We start from the raw sequence: 13,516 nt of genomic DNA on the forward strand, positions 1-13,516 counted from the left end.
AAACAAAGCCAAGCGATATGCAACTGGAACTTCACTGCTTCTTCGACTCAAAACATCTGAGCCTACATTTATTTACCTTAGTTCAAGAGTACAATTATTATTTACCTTAGTTCAAGAGTACAATTATTATTATTGTTATTATTTTATCATACATACATTTCATCTCTCCAACATTAGAAAAACCTTGAAATTTCCATTCATTATTTTGAGAGTGCAACAGCTAAAAGAACCAGCAACTTCTACATCTTTGACCAGGAGCGGCTCAAGCTAGCTTGAATTGATCCATGTGGTTCGTCCGTTGGTAAAAATACATCATCAGCAAACTGCATAACATTATGGGTCAGTTTCATTTTACAGCTAATGCATTAACCTCAGCTCTCTCTCTCTCTCTCTCTCTCTCTCTCACAAACACAAAGAACAGATCAAATCCAAATTGCAACATATGATTGCTATATAATCTATGTCAAATATTGTCTACGTACATTGGTATTTTCCCACAACTTCTGCAGACATCACTGGTAAAGAAAGTCATACCTTAACAATAGTTTGATTATCCTTGTTTTTTAGATTAACGGGTAGGAAATGGATATTTGGCATCTTTAATTGGATCGATGATATGTCAAGAAACCTGGAAGCATGAAAAGAAAAATCAAGAATCAATCTAAAAACATTGCACCATAGAAAAACCAATATGTGGATAAGTGCAAGTATGTTGGTGCATGCATGCACCTGTGCCTGGATACTAGTGTCAGCATACGCATCGTGCATGTGTATGTATTTCTGCTGTGTGCGTGTGTGTGGGATGCAAGTATATGAGCATGGATGTGGAAACAGGTGTTGGCATGCATGTGGGTGGGACATGGATTTGTGTGTGATCGCCACAAAGAGAGAGAGACCTGTTGAGTACACTTTTTGCCATGAGATAAAGAGTATTCTGAACAGATGGGCTGTATACTCCCTCTTTTGGAGGACCATAGAAAGTGTCAACCAGAACCTTTTTCACATCTAGGTACCTCTCTGTAAAGTAATGTGGCTTCTGAGGGACGCTAGATAGAGATTCATATGAATACCTGCATCCACATTTATTCGAGAAACATGATTCTTCATTGACCAAAACTCCAAGAGAATCAAAATGGGAAAACATAACCTTTGGAAACTTGATATAGAAGGGCCATGAGGGGAAGCCAAAAACATATGTATATTTTAATTTTCAATTGATACACCTTGCATTAAGTTGGATTAAATTGAAACATCATACCTCCATGCTGCCGTGATCTCTGTTGCCAGCACCCTCTCTCGTGTTTCAGGAAGAGCTGTGTATTGGTCCCTTATAAACCCCTCAAAACCTGACTGCTTGTAATAATAAAATCCATAGTAAGCAATCATCAGAGAAACCGTAATATGCCATGATTACACTCTGCAATTAGATTGCTGTTCACAGACACCATGGAGACACCAAACAAGTACATGAAGCATTCAGGAGAGAAGAACTGATTACATGCCAAACCCTAGCTTGGTTCAAGGTACTAATCCCCATGTAGGTTTAGATCATGTGAGGACAAGTACCTGAGAGAGTTCAGGTTGGAGTGAAATATTAAAGATTCATTTTGCGTACTTTGTGTCTTTGTATATTGGTAGAAGGCTGTAGTACCTCACTTACCTTTAAGAACCCTGAGTGCAGAGCTTGTAAACTCACCATCCGATAATGTTCAAAAACAAATGCTGTTCAAAAGCAAGGGTACATCCTCTATTCACGGTCATAGATCTCATTGTCTTGGCAGTCAATATCATCGCACCAAGTTCCAGAATATGGCAACTTGTCCAGAAAACCCTCCAAGTCAAATTAAAGAACTCTCTCAGTGGCTCTCGGATTCAAGATCCATTACAGTTTTACCATCCAGGTGGACTACTAAGCAAATTTGGATATGCTTGTCACAATTTAAGGTTCTATAATTCTACTTTTTTCTCCTCTTTATCACAATTTTGTTTATTCTTTTCTGTTTTTTTGGACAAACTCACCTTTAAATTTGACTATTGGCTATTGGTAGATAATACAATCCTTTCGCTACATGTACACAACGTTTACCAGTATGAATAAATTTTAGTACCGCAAAGATGCTAATCTATGTTTGTAAATCTCAAATAAAATATAAAATGCATATAAGTAACACTGGCAATAAACAAAAACTATAGACCAGATTTGTTTTAGTATCGTCGTGCAGATAGAAGCAAAAAATTTGACAAGCATGGCAGGCTATTCTGCCTCATCAAGCAAAAGAGATTTTGAAGTACATCAAAGAGCTGATTCTGCTATCTGAAACATGAAAGAGAAATGAGTTCACCTTAGTTGTCTTCAGCAAAGCCAGCCCTTCAATACCAGAAGTCAACTGTAATGCACCAGACTTCTTCACTATTGCTTCTGTAGTATGCTTCTCAGATCCAAGTTTAAAACCTTCAATAGGGAAGACAGTGACAGAATTAAAGATAATAAAAGTCAAAAAAGAAAAAAAAAACCACGTCATTTATTAGCTGTGCAAGCCCAATGAAAATGTGATTATAAATGTAACACTAAGTTCTTGTCCATTTCTCAGCTGCAGAACCTGGATTAAGGTTTGGGGGGAAGGGGAGGAATGTACAAATAATACATCTATTGCCCTTTTCTTTCAAAATAATTTATTGTTAAATTATTTCATTATAATATTTTATTTACAGTCTTCTAAATAAAAAGTAGAAATGAATTTCAGCAAAATGATTTCGCATTACCTTTTATTTATTGTATTGGCTATCTTTTATAGATTGCTTTTTAAATTTCTGTTGGAGGTAACGTAGTGGAATTAAAAATAAAATTAATTAAAAAACTTTTGAGAGAGAGATAGGAAATGACCTACATCAGATCTAGTATGAAAGCCCACCGCAACTTTGGTCCTGCATCATAGTCCCAATTTAATGGAAGGCATATAGTTACTTTGTGCTTTAATTTTGGGACCTAGTGGGATTTCAACCATATTAAGACTGGCAGGATAACAACTGTTATGCCTTCTGAATTCCAAGCCTCAGAATCTCATAAGAGTGCATGTGAAGACTACCAAGGGAATCCTACGAAGACCCAACAACAAGAGTTTTGTCAAGGAAGGGCCCACATCTGTAGATTTTAAAAGCTTTTACAGCTCCACTAGAAAGATAACCATAGGGATGAGACATGGGATTTTCTTAGTTCTGACTAAGATAACTAGCAAGGAAAAACCAAATAAACCTTCCACAAAGAAGTGCTCCCAGATGATTGTCAGGTGTCTAACACAGTAATATGGCCAAGAAAAATTGTTGGCACAAATTAGCAAGCTTAAGACATGCATTAATCAGCAATGCCACTTTTCTTGAATGGTTCAGCACTTCGGATGACGGTCGCAATTCCTAGAAACCCCTCTTTATTCTAAAAATCAAACTTAAAAAAAAGAAGGGAGGGGGGGGGGGGGTGCTTATTGTCAATCTTCTAGAACAATGGCTCACAAGGGGTAGAGTAAAGGTTCATGGATTGTTACTGCACAAATTTTGAGTTGTTTTGCTAGTGTAATTACCAATTGAGTGAATACTAATACTATGGTATGCGTAAGTATTCTTATTCTCTCATAAATAATTTTTATGTAAATTATTTTTTCTTTACAACTAATACCATAAAAGTGTTGGTGGCAGTGCCAATCGCACATCAAATTACTCCCAACATGTTTTAGAAATTAAGCAGAGTTTAAAACAAACAAAAATAAGCACATCGCATGCCATGAACGATCAAAGGGTATTCACCACAAAAAAGAATTCAGTAAACTTCAAAAAAAAAGGTTGTAAACAAAAGAATTCAGTAGACATCTTTTTTTTGGTCACAGAATAAAGTATATATCATATATGAGCCTATTCTCTCCTTCATCAGATTGAAAAAACTAACCATGTTCATGCAGTTGACCATCTATATATACACGCTCCCAAGGCTTTTCCACTATCTTTACTATAGCAGTAGTAACCTACAGAAACAAAGAACATATATTAGATTATCCCCAACTAATGGAACATTTCTAATCATATAATACACAAAAGACTAAAAAGATGCCATGAGAAGAGTAAAACACGTTCTTTATAAAATTTAAAAAAAATTAAAAATTAAAAATTAAAAAATTAAAAAAGAAAAAAAAAGAAAAAAAAAAAAAAGTATATATTAAAGGGAATTACTGATAAACGAACTATGGATATCTTTTGAGCTCAATACAAAAAGAAAGTGGACTGAATATTGAAGAAATTAACAAATCTACATCCAGGAAATATTTGATCCATTAAAACTTCTCTTCTTCTTTTTGTGTGTGTGTGTGTGGTGGGGGTGGGGGCTGGGTTGAGTAGATTGATCTATTAAGCATCTCAATCACAGAGGAAAGCGAGACATTTTTTATTTCATGTAATTTGATGACCTAATTAGAATCTATATATGCCAATGTAAAATGCTATTAAATGCGTATCCCCCATCCACACTTTGTCATCACATGTTTCATTTTCTCAAATTCAGCTTATGAGAAAAGTCAAAATGATTCAAGTTTTGCTTATACCTTCCCTTTCTTCTTTCTGGCAACATTCCAGGAGATAGCACTAGCAATTTCCTAAAGGACATGTCTAGCATTCAAAACTCAGACCTCCAATCCACCTAAAGCATCAATAAGGATGACTTACGACTGCACTATTTTTCACTATGTAGCAGATCCATCAAAAGATGGATTTCAGTCTACACCGCCCCCATCAGGTTGAGAGCCGGCGATGGACCGGGTTTGGGCCAGGCTACTCAGCCCTAGGCTTCGGCCTGCGCTTCCTACTTTTCAACTTATAAAAAGCTAAAGAGACCAAAATAGAAATATGATTGAATCTCCTCAATAATAAAATTTATGATATTGAATGTTGAAAAACATCTATATTTATGTAGTATTTACCTGGTGGTAAAATGATGTGAAGTGCTTAGCAAGTACAATTGCAAAGTCCTCCATTGAGATATGTTCTGAGCATTCCTTTGCTTTCACATATACCTGTATTGCAACTCAGTTTAACATCAACATGAAGGTGAATGGCAGCTTAATTGCTGGAAATTATAACAGATGACACTCGTGAGATAGCTAATGACAATATGAAATCAACAAAAACATTCATTTACTTGCAAAGGTATGTCATGCTTTATGTATTCAGATTTCTAAACTAATAACTTGAAGCTTAACTCATACACAAACCTGTCAGCTGCTAGCTGATTTTACATTACTCGTACCACTATAGTGTTTCTAATTTTTCTTTTTGGCTTTTACGTAATCATTTACATACTCCACCCTTCAACATGCTTGTATATTTCCCAAAATTTAGAATAGAGTCACACTCTACAGCTTTTTCTCTACGCCACAAATACCACAGAACATGGTAATATCTTTTACTTCCAATGATTTTTTTTTTTTTTTTCCATTCTCAAGGAACAATATCCTGTGCTATCAAACTTTAAAACCTAGTCACTAAGTACCCACTTTACATTGAAGAAGCACATTCCTCCATGGACTTGAATTAAGTGTTTGGCTTGGAACTGTAGGCATGCTGACTGCTTCGTAGCCCATCTATATATATACTTCAAGATCCAACCAACCTTATACCTACATGTGTATCAATCATCATTACCTGAAGTTCTTCGATATGCTTCAGAGACCCATATGATTTACAGAAGATTACACACATTTCTTAAGCAGCCAATATACTCCTACTCAGATTTTGAGTAACGAAAAAATTACACACACGCTGATCCCCTAAAATCATGTCATAGAACACAACAATCCTGTTGATGTCAGTGTTTTAACCCAACTGAATCAGTGTTAATCCCAGTCTCTTGACTAGTAATCAATATTCAGAGAAGCCAAGCAGACTCTGTTTATCTCTGATCAGAACGAAGCTCTTACAAAGAAGCAGTAGCCAGAATGCATAATTTCAGGGGGGGAAAAAGAAGACATTTTTAACCAAAAAAGAAGAAATTAGTTCTTATTCCAATATTTTCCCGTCATATAATTTTCTAATGAATTGCAATCAACTACTAAAAGGCAGAGAAAAACAAATTTAACATTGACCATTGGATTATATTCATTTCGCACCAGAAAAAGAAAAAAATAATATGGTTCGTAATCTGAGCCATATTATTTGAGCCAAAAGGTTTTCCAATTCCTCTTTCTAATAACAAGGGGAACGAAGAAAACAAAATTAGAATCCAATTTTCCTCTTTTTTTTCTCAGCCAATCCGGCAACCAAATTGGATGGTTCAGATTCTGTGATCTCAGCATTTATTCATCACATGCCATACGCTAAGTTCATATTTCAAAATATTCTTATTTTTCCTTCCATTTACTGTATATCATACTATTCCATCGAAATCTTGTCACTTCGACATCTAATTATCACATAAAAATAACAATAATTTCAGATTCTAAAATATTCCTCATCTTTTTCTTTGGTTTATAAACTTCAGAGCACAATTGAATTACATACGGTGTTCTTCATGGTGTCAGTGGCGACGATGTCAGAGTTGTCGTCGCGTAGGTAGGCGGCGGCGCAATCGGAGAGGAGGTTGATGCTGACGTTCCACTCCACAAAGAAATGACGGCCAGCTCTGTTTTTCCAGACCCTCCCCACCCTCACGCGCTCTTTCCCGTGCCTCTGCTCGAAGCTGAATCCCTCTGCGTTGACCGCCATGCTTGATTGCTTTGGATTTACTGTGAATTTGGGTTCGTCGGAATCTCTTCAGGTCGCACTTTGCAGCGGCTAATGTGCTGATGTCTGACTAGGAATTTGTTGTCAGCAGATAGGGGGTCCCAGCCTTTCGTATTTTTTCTTGTACTTATCTCGATAGCGATAGAAAAATCAGTCCCGTCCAACAACTCCTTCAATAGTAAAATTTGACCCGGACTCCAAGAATAAATTTGCTCATTATCGTCTCCGAGAGGTAGCTTAATCGGCTGGGACCATACTTAATGAAGTGGAGGTCACTAGTTCGAATCTTTCTCCCCCTCTTATGCGGACATGTAAAAAAAAAAAAAAAAAAAAATTTACTTATTACCGAAAAATCCGCTTCTTTTTTTTTTTTGTGTGTAAATACAACAATCCAATAAAAACAGAACGGTTACATCAACACAAAAGTTTCAGGGTTGAGGAACAACAACAAACCCAGATCGAAATAAGCAGAGCTAATGAGAATGAAAAAACCAAACACCAAATCAGGAAATGAGTATGTTATTGACTGCATAATGTCTCTTGGTCATCTATTCCTTGGACAAAAGCCAAGAATTGGGCCGCATAAAACGGTTTAGGCTGCATAACAGAAGAAGATAGGTTTTACCCCATCCAAACCTCTATCGGGCGAAAATAACCCCTGTAAGGGTGTCGAGAGGGTGGAAGTACTGCAAATCCCAGAAACAGATCTGTCAAAAAGGAGTGACTCACTCCAGAAACAAAGTTCTCCACTACGTAAAACAACAAAATACTGGGAGACCAAAACCCACAATCTGCTTAATTGTCCCTCCTTTGTGTTGTATAAAAAATAATTTATAGATTCATGAAGTTGGCATAAATTATAAATAACTTCATGTAGTATAACAAATAATTTATAGGTCTTTAGGGTATGCCAAATAACAGTTTACTCTTGAAATCAATTTTCGTTAAATAAATATGTTATATTGTCATGTCATACCCAATAAAAACGCAAAACATGATATTATCAATTTTCTGACTTTTAAAAATGACAACTAAGATTTTTTTACATCATTTTAGGGATAGAAGAGATTACGCACAGAGTAAAATTTTAGGGATAGAAGATATTAGATTAATTTACTGTAGTGGTATGATGTTGACTGAGGGCTGATGTGTAATCTTAGCCAGTGTCCTAAAATGATTTGAAAAATCCTAGTTGTCATTTTTTAAATAAAGAAATTAATAATAACACGTGTTGCGTTTTTATTGGCCGTATGATGTGGTAAAGTAATAGATTTTGACATTTTGTTAAGTTACTTAACAAAAATTGATTTCTATAAGTAAACTGTTATTTTGACCTACCATAAGAACCGATAAATTATGTTTTATACCACATGGAGCGATTTGTAATTTAGGCCAATTACAAGACCTATAAATTATTTTTTATACCATAATTTAGTAATTTGTAATATAGGTCAATCACAATGACCAATTTTACATTTATCCCTAAAAGTAATAGTATAAATTATATTTTTATTTTACAACTATCATACATTGTTGACGTGGCATGTAACGACCCAAAAAAAAAAAAAAAAATGCTAACCACATTTGCGCAATCACCCCTCCTTTTGGGTGAAAGCGTAGATGTTGCTAGCACTTTTTTTATGAATCATTACATAATAGTTTCAGCTAACCTTTGATTTATTTATTTATTTTTTTTTTTTTTAACAATGATTAAGAGTTGATTGATACATTCACTTCAGTATTGTGAGATCAAAATAAGCATCAATCTTTAATTACTACTTCTAGCATTTTTCCTTTGGTTGTTGAGGGTGATACATCCACTCCCTTGTTGGTAGTTCTAAAACTATTACAACCAATGCTTTAGGAATATAAGAAGATTATATAGAGTGGGGTGAGTAGGTCTAATGAACTAAAATATGAATTTAAAAACCAAAACAATATTTCAGATGTTAAAAGAAAGTTAATCATGTCATCCATGTACAGCTATAACAAATGCTGAGGTGTTTAAGTGTTGCAGGTAATTCTCCGCTTGATGTTAAGAATATGAGGGATGGACACCATTTAATCTCCAAGTACTCAAGAAGAGATGAACTACTACTGTAACCATTGATGTCATCCTCGTCTAGCAAAATCAACATATTCTTGCAATAACGTATCTCTAGCCGTTTTAGAGTTAGAGGTAACTGGCCTCTTGCAAAGTGTGTCAGCAAATCACATTTACAAATCTCAATGTGCACAACACATGTCGTGCTGTACATCATTGCTTGGGTAAAGATTCCATGCCATTGCAATGAGAGATATAAATTTCTTTGAGTGTGGAAGGCAAACCTGGTTGCGGCTGCTCTTTTACTTCTTCTGCCACTAAAGAAACTAGTTTCGGACAATTATAAAACTTTAGAACCTGAAGACAGGGAAGGGGTTGTAGTAATCCCATATCATTTGACCACAAAGGCATCAGCTCCTCACAATTTTCAATAGCTAGATCTTCTACATGTGTTAGTCCTTCGAGAATAAGCCCTTCTATTGGACATGTGAATTCTGAAATTGTTGAAAGAAACTTAGACTTTAGTGAGCTAAAATCTACCTTACTTCTGCACACCACCCCTTTCGTTCCCTCAATTTGTAGTTCACAGAGCTCAAGAAAGCTTGAAATTGAGACCATCAACTGCTCGCATTCATCTACCAAAAAATTTTTTAGTAAAGGAAGATGGTTAGGTAGGTTCCCCAACAGTTTGGGACAATTTTTAATAGAAAGCTCACGCAGGTGTGGGAACTCTCCAATAGGGCTCCAGTTCTCCCATTCCGTCATATCCTTGAAACTCAGAGTTTCCAAGAATTCAAAAGATTGTGAGCAACTACCCCCATAAAACTCATGACCAACATTCTTCACACTAACCATGCCTTCGATGAAAAGCTGTTTGAGTAATGGTAGTTGCCCAATTGGTGGCAATGACGTGCACTTTTTACAATTTTCAATCCTTAGAAGCACCATATGAGGAAATAAATGACCTTTTAACAAAGTCAAATTTTGTACCACCATAACACCTAATAGTGAGCTCTTTTAAATACTTGTTTGGATGTAGCATGTCAAGTGTGCCTAATTCACATGTTCTATCTTGTAACTCGTCCAAGTTGCCACTCCATTCCAAGAACAATATTGCAGTAAGATTGGGATTTTTAATTAACTTAGCGTCCCTTTCATCCCTGGTTTCAAGGTGATTCTCTAATTGTGAGATGACGAGTGTCCCTCGGAGATGTAACAAAGAACCTAACTCTTTTAGTTCAAAAGCATTGCCTTTTCCTACAATAAGATTAGACAATGTCTAGAGACAAGTTAATTTATCTATTTGTGGAGGCATTCCTTCCAAGTTATTTGCATTCAGAATGTTGAGGTGGCGCAAGTTGACAAAGTTCCCCAACTTTGAATGCAATTTCTCTAAATAATGGCATTCCTTCAATATCAATGTTTGTAAGTTACAGAGAGTTGTTGTTGATTCAGGCAACCCTTTAATAAAAATGTGAGAAAAGTCAAGGTATATATAGTAGATGTTTCAAACCACCAATAGAATTTGATAGCTCATGTGTGCAATATCCATTCATAGAGAACACCTTAAACTTTGTAATTTTAGCAACAATTGAAGAGGAACATTATGAGTCAAATAACATTGCCTGGGACTTGGAAGCATAAGAGGTAGGAATGTACGTAGACATGTGAGTTCAAAAAAAGCCTCGAACTTTCTAGCACTATCGTATTCGCCACCCAAGTAAAAAGAGTGCCGAGCCTTTTTAGGAAGTCTCCTTTCATTACTACCCCTAATTCAATCCTCCATTCTAAAGCATATATCGCCTGCAACCCATTGCGCCAAGTCGTTGATGAGGTCATATATGCATCAGAAATCGTGATCCATCCCTGCTTGATTGTTGGAAAAAGGACCTTGACAATAACTCTTGAAAATACTCGCTACCCAAATCTTCCATTTGCTTATCCCCTTCTACTGCTTGAACTAGGCCTTCAGCTATCCATAATAGAACAAGCTGCTCCTTCTCAAATTCATAGTCCTCAGAAAGTATTAAACAATACGCAAAGCACCTCTTTATGTGAAGGGAGATGATTGTAGCTCAACATAAGAGCCAAAAGAATTCCACTTTTTACCTCTGGTATATCACATATCTTGCTCTTTAATATATCTTCCCACTCATTACGATCTTGTTTAGTGCGTAGGAGGCCTCCAAGGGTTTTTGCTGCCAAAGGCAAGCATTTACACCTTTTAACAACTTCCTTACCAATGTCTTGAAGGTTTGTGTGTGCATTGAAATCGCATGCCCCCAATGCGTGTTGGGTAAATAAAGACAAACAAGCTTCATTTGATAACACTTGCAAATGGTAAGCTGGAATGGTACCGGTCGTTGATGAAACTCCCTGATTGCGAGTTGTAATGACAATCCTACTTCCTAAAGCACCTACTAGGAAAGGAGCAAGTAGGATAGTCCAGTCATGATAGTTTGCATTCCAAAGATCATCAAGAATGACAATATACTTCTTTCCATTCAGTTTCTCCTTTAATTTGACTTGCAAAAAATTCAGATCATTGTCATCACAGCTTTCAGAGGTCACCAATTTCAAAATTGTTTTTGTAACTATTAACATCAAAATCTTCAGAAACACAAGCCCATGCTTTTAGAGCAAAAAAGCATTGCACTTTTTCATCATTGAATAAAAGTTGAGCAAAAGTTGTCTTTCCCATACCCCCATACCAAGTATAGGAATCACGGAGACTCCAGCGCCCACGCTACATTTTTCACTCAGCAACAGTTCAAGCACAACCTCTTTATCTATGTCTCTGCCATAAACATGAGGTTCAGTGACTACAGAAGTTGGAGAAAGTGTCCCTATTTTCTTGTAAGACCTCCCATCAGCAGTTTCTTTCAATCTCAAATCAGCTTCTTGTACCAAGAGATCGTCGATCTCTCACGTCAAATCAGTTTCTCTCACATTAATCAAATTTGCTACAATTCCAGATCACTTTCTTTTTCAAGTCCTTTACCAAATACAGTGATCTTTGACCCCACACCTTAATGTTGATTTTAGCAGCATTTGGAGTCAAACCAGTACAACAAGCAGGGATGAGATTGCGTACCTTACATGTACTGGCCTGATTTTTCTTCTCTCAATTCGCATAGCAAAGCTTCCGTGGCGAACTCATCTAAGATGTGGTTCTTTCGAGGAACACGAGGCTGTTGATTAAGGTTGATAGTGGATCCCCATGCACATTACAGCTGCCGCGCGAGTTTGACATTCTCATTCTACAGTAAAATAGCTTGCATTCCCATTCAGCTTTGACAATGCTGTATTTCAAAATTTTGATTAAGTTTGACGGATTCATAAGGTACTCATGACTCTCATACCCAAGATTATTTATAAATTAAGAGAAATTTCATCGGAGACACGAACACTAGTAGTAATTTTCTTAAATTTTATTTATTTATTATTCAAATGTAGAAAAAATTCTTAAAAAATCATATGTAATATATTCCTTTGGGAAACAAAAAGACTATTTTTTTAATTTTTTATTCAAATATACTTCACAAAAACTTTTCTTATCTTTTCTTATACCAGTAAAATGTTATTTCTTTACAAAATACGAGTTTCCTACCTATTTTTACATTTTTTTCAAAAAAAAAAAAAATTCAATACAGTCCCCAATATTGGATGGCAAAAAGATGAGGGAGGAAAGAAAAATATTTTGTGTTAAGATAATGAATAGAAAAGCTAAAATGCTACCCAATGCATTAAGTAGTACTATAACATACCCGATGTTTAGAGAAACTACTGCATATGATTTTTTTTTTAATTTTCTTTTAGGGAAGCTTAAGAGCATTTACAACAGTTTTCCATTGATTTTTCCTTAAATTGATGGAACAAAACTACTGTTATTTTCTTATTTAAATATACTCTACAATAACTTCCATTATCTTACCCTCATAATAAAGGTCATCTATGAAGTAATTGCCAACCATACTACAAACTAAGAGCAACTTGCTTGTAACTATTATATTTGATATAAATAATGATTTCACAACATATACAAATTTTCTCCGAATTGATTTGTAGGAACAAGTGTCATCTACCATGTTTGGATTTCTCAAAAATTAATGTTTGGATTACTTCTTTTTTTTTTTGACATATCCGCACAAAAGGAGGAAGGAGATTCGAACTGGTGACCTCCGCTTCATTAGGCGTGGTCCCAGCCGATTGAGCTACCTCTTGAGGACCAATGTTTGGATTACTAAATTAGTATGAATGACAATAAATGACTATTAAGAATATTAAAAAAAAATATGTGAGAGATGACACTTGACACTTTATTATAGTAGGTTGGAGAAAATTTATGTCCTTTCACAACTATCAAAATGTATAAATTTGACACGAACTTGATCTTAATATTGTATAAATTCGCTCGATTAGTAAGGGTACGTTTGGGATTGCGATTTTGCAATAATAATATGTGTTTTTAAAAGATATCGAAAAACGTAAAGCGTCTGGCATTGCGATTTAAAAAACACTTAATTTAAAATAGGAAAAAAATATATGATTTCTATAAGCATGCTAAGGGGTGCTTCTTGGAAAAAACGCAAATTTAAACCAAAATCATTATTTCAAATAACAAATATTTGATTTTTTTTTTTAAAAAAAATTAACATATTTTACCAAACACATTTGCGATTTTAAAAAGTAACCATTTCAAAAACACAATTT

The 13,516-nt window shown here is 35.4% G+C and overlaps 1 protein-coding gene across 1 annotated transcript; it reads right to left on the bottom strand.

Moving 5' to 3' along the window:
- Window positions 1-30: 30 nt before the first annotated feature.
- Window positions 31-6,964, bottom strand: LOC132168045 (uricase / urate oxidase / nodulin 35). The gene is made up of 8 exons (XM_059579114.2): window positions 6,538-6,964; window positions 4,962-5,054; window positions 3,938-4,013; window positions 2,343-2,452; window positions 1,259-1,350; window positions 897-1,070; window positions 535-628; window positions 31-323 (listed from the first exon to the last, which is right to left on the bottom strand). Exons 1-8 carry the CDS (start codon window positions 6,739-6,741, stop codon window positions 240-242), a joined length of 927 nt encoding a protein of 308 aa, XP_059435097.1. The 5' UTR covers window positions 6,742-6,964; the 3' UTR covers window positions 31-239.
- Between the last annotated feature and the right edge of the window lie 6,552 nt (window positions 6,965-13,516).

The sequence above is a fragment of the Corylus avellana genome, chromosome 2, assembly GCF_965113065.1.
Source record: "Corylus avellana chromosome 2, dhCorAvel1.hap1.2, whole genome shotgun sequence".
Classification (NCBI taxonomy): domain Eukaryota; kingdom Viridiplantae; phylum Streptophyta; class Magnoliopsida; order Fagales; family Betulaceae; genus Corylus; species Corylus avellana.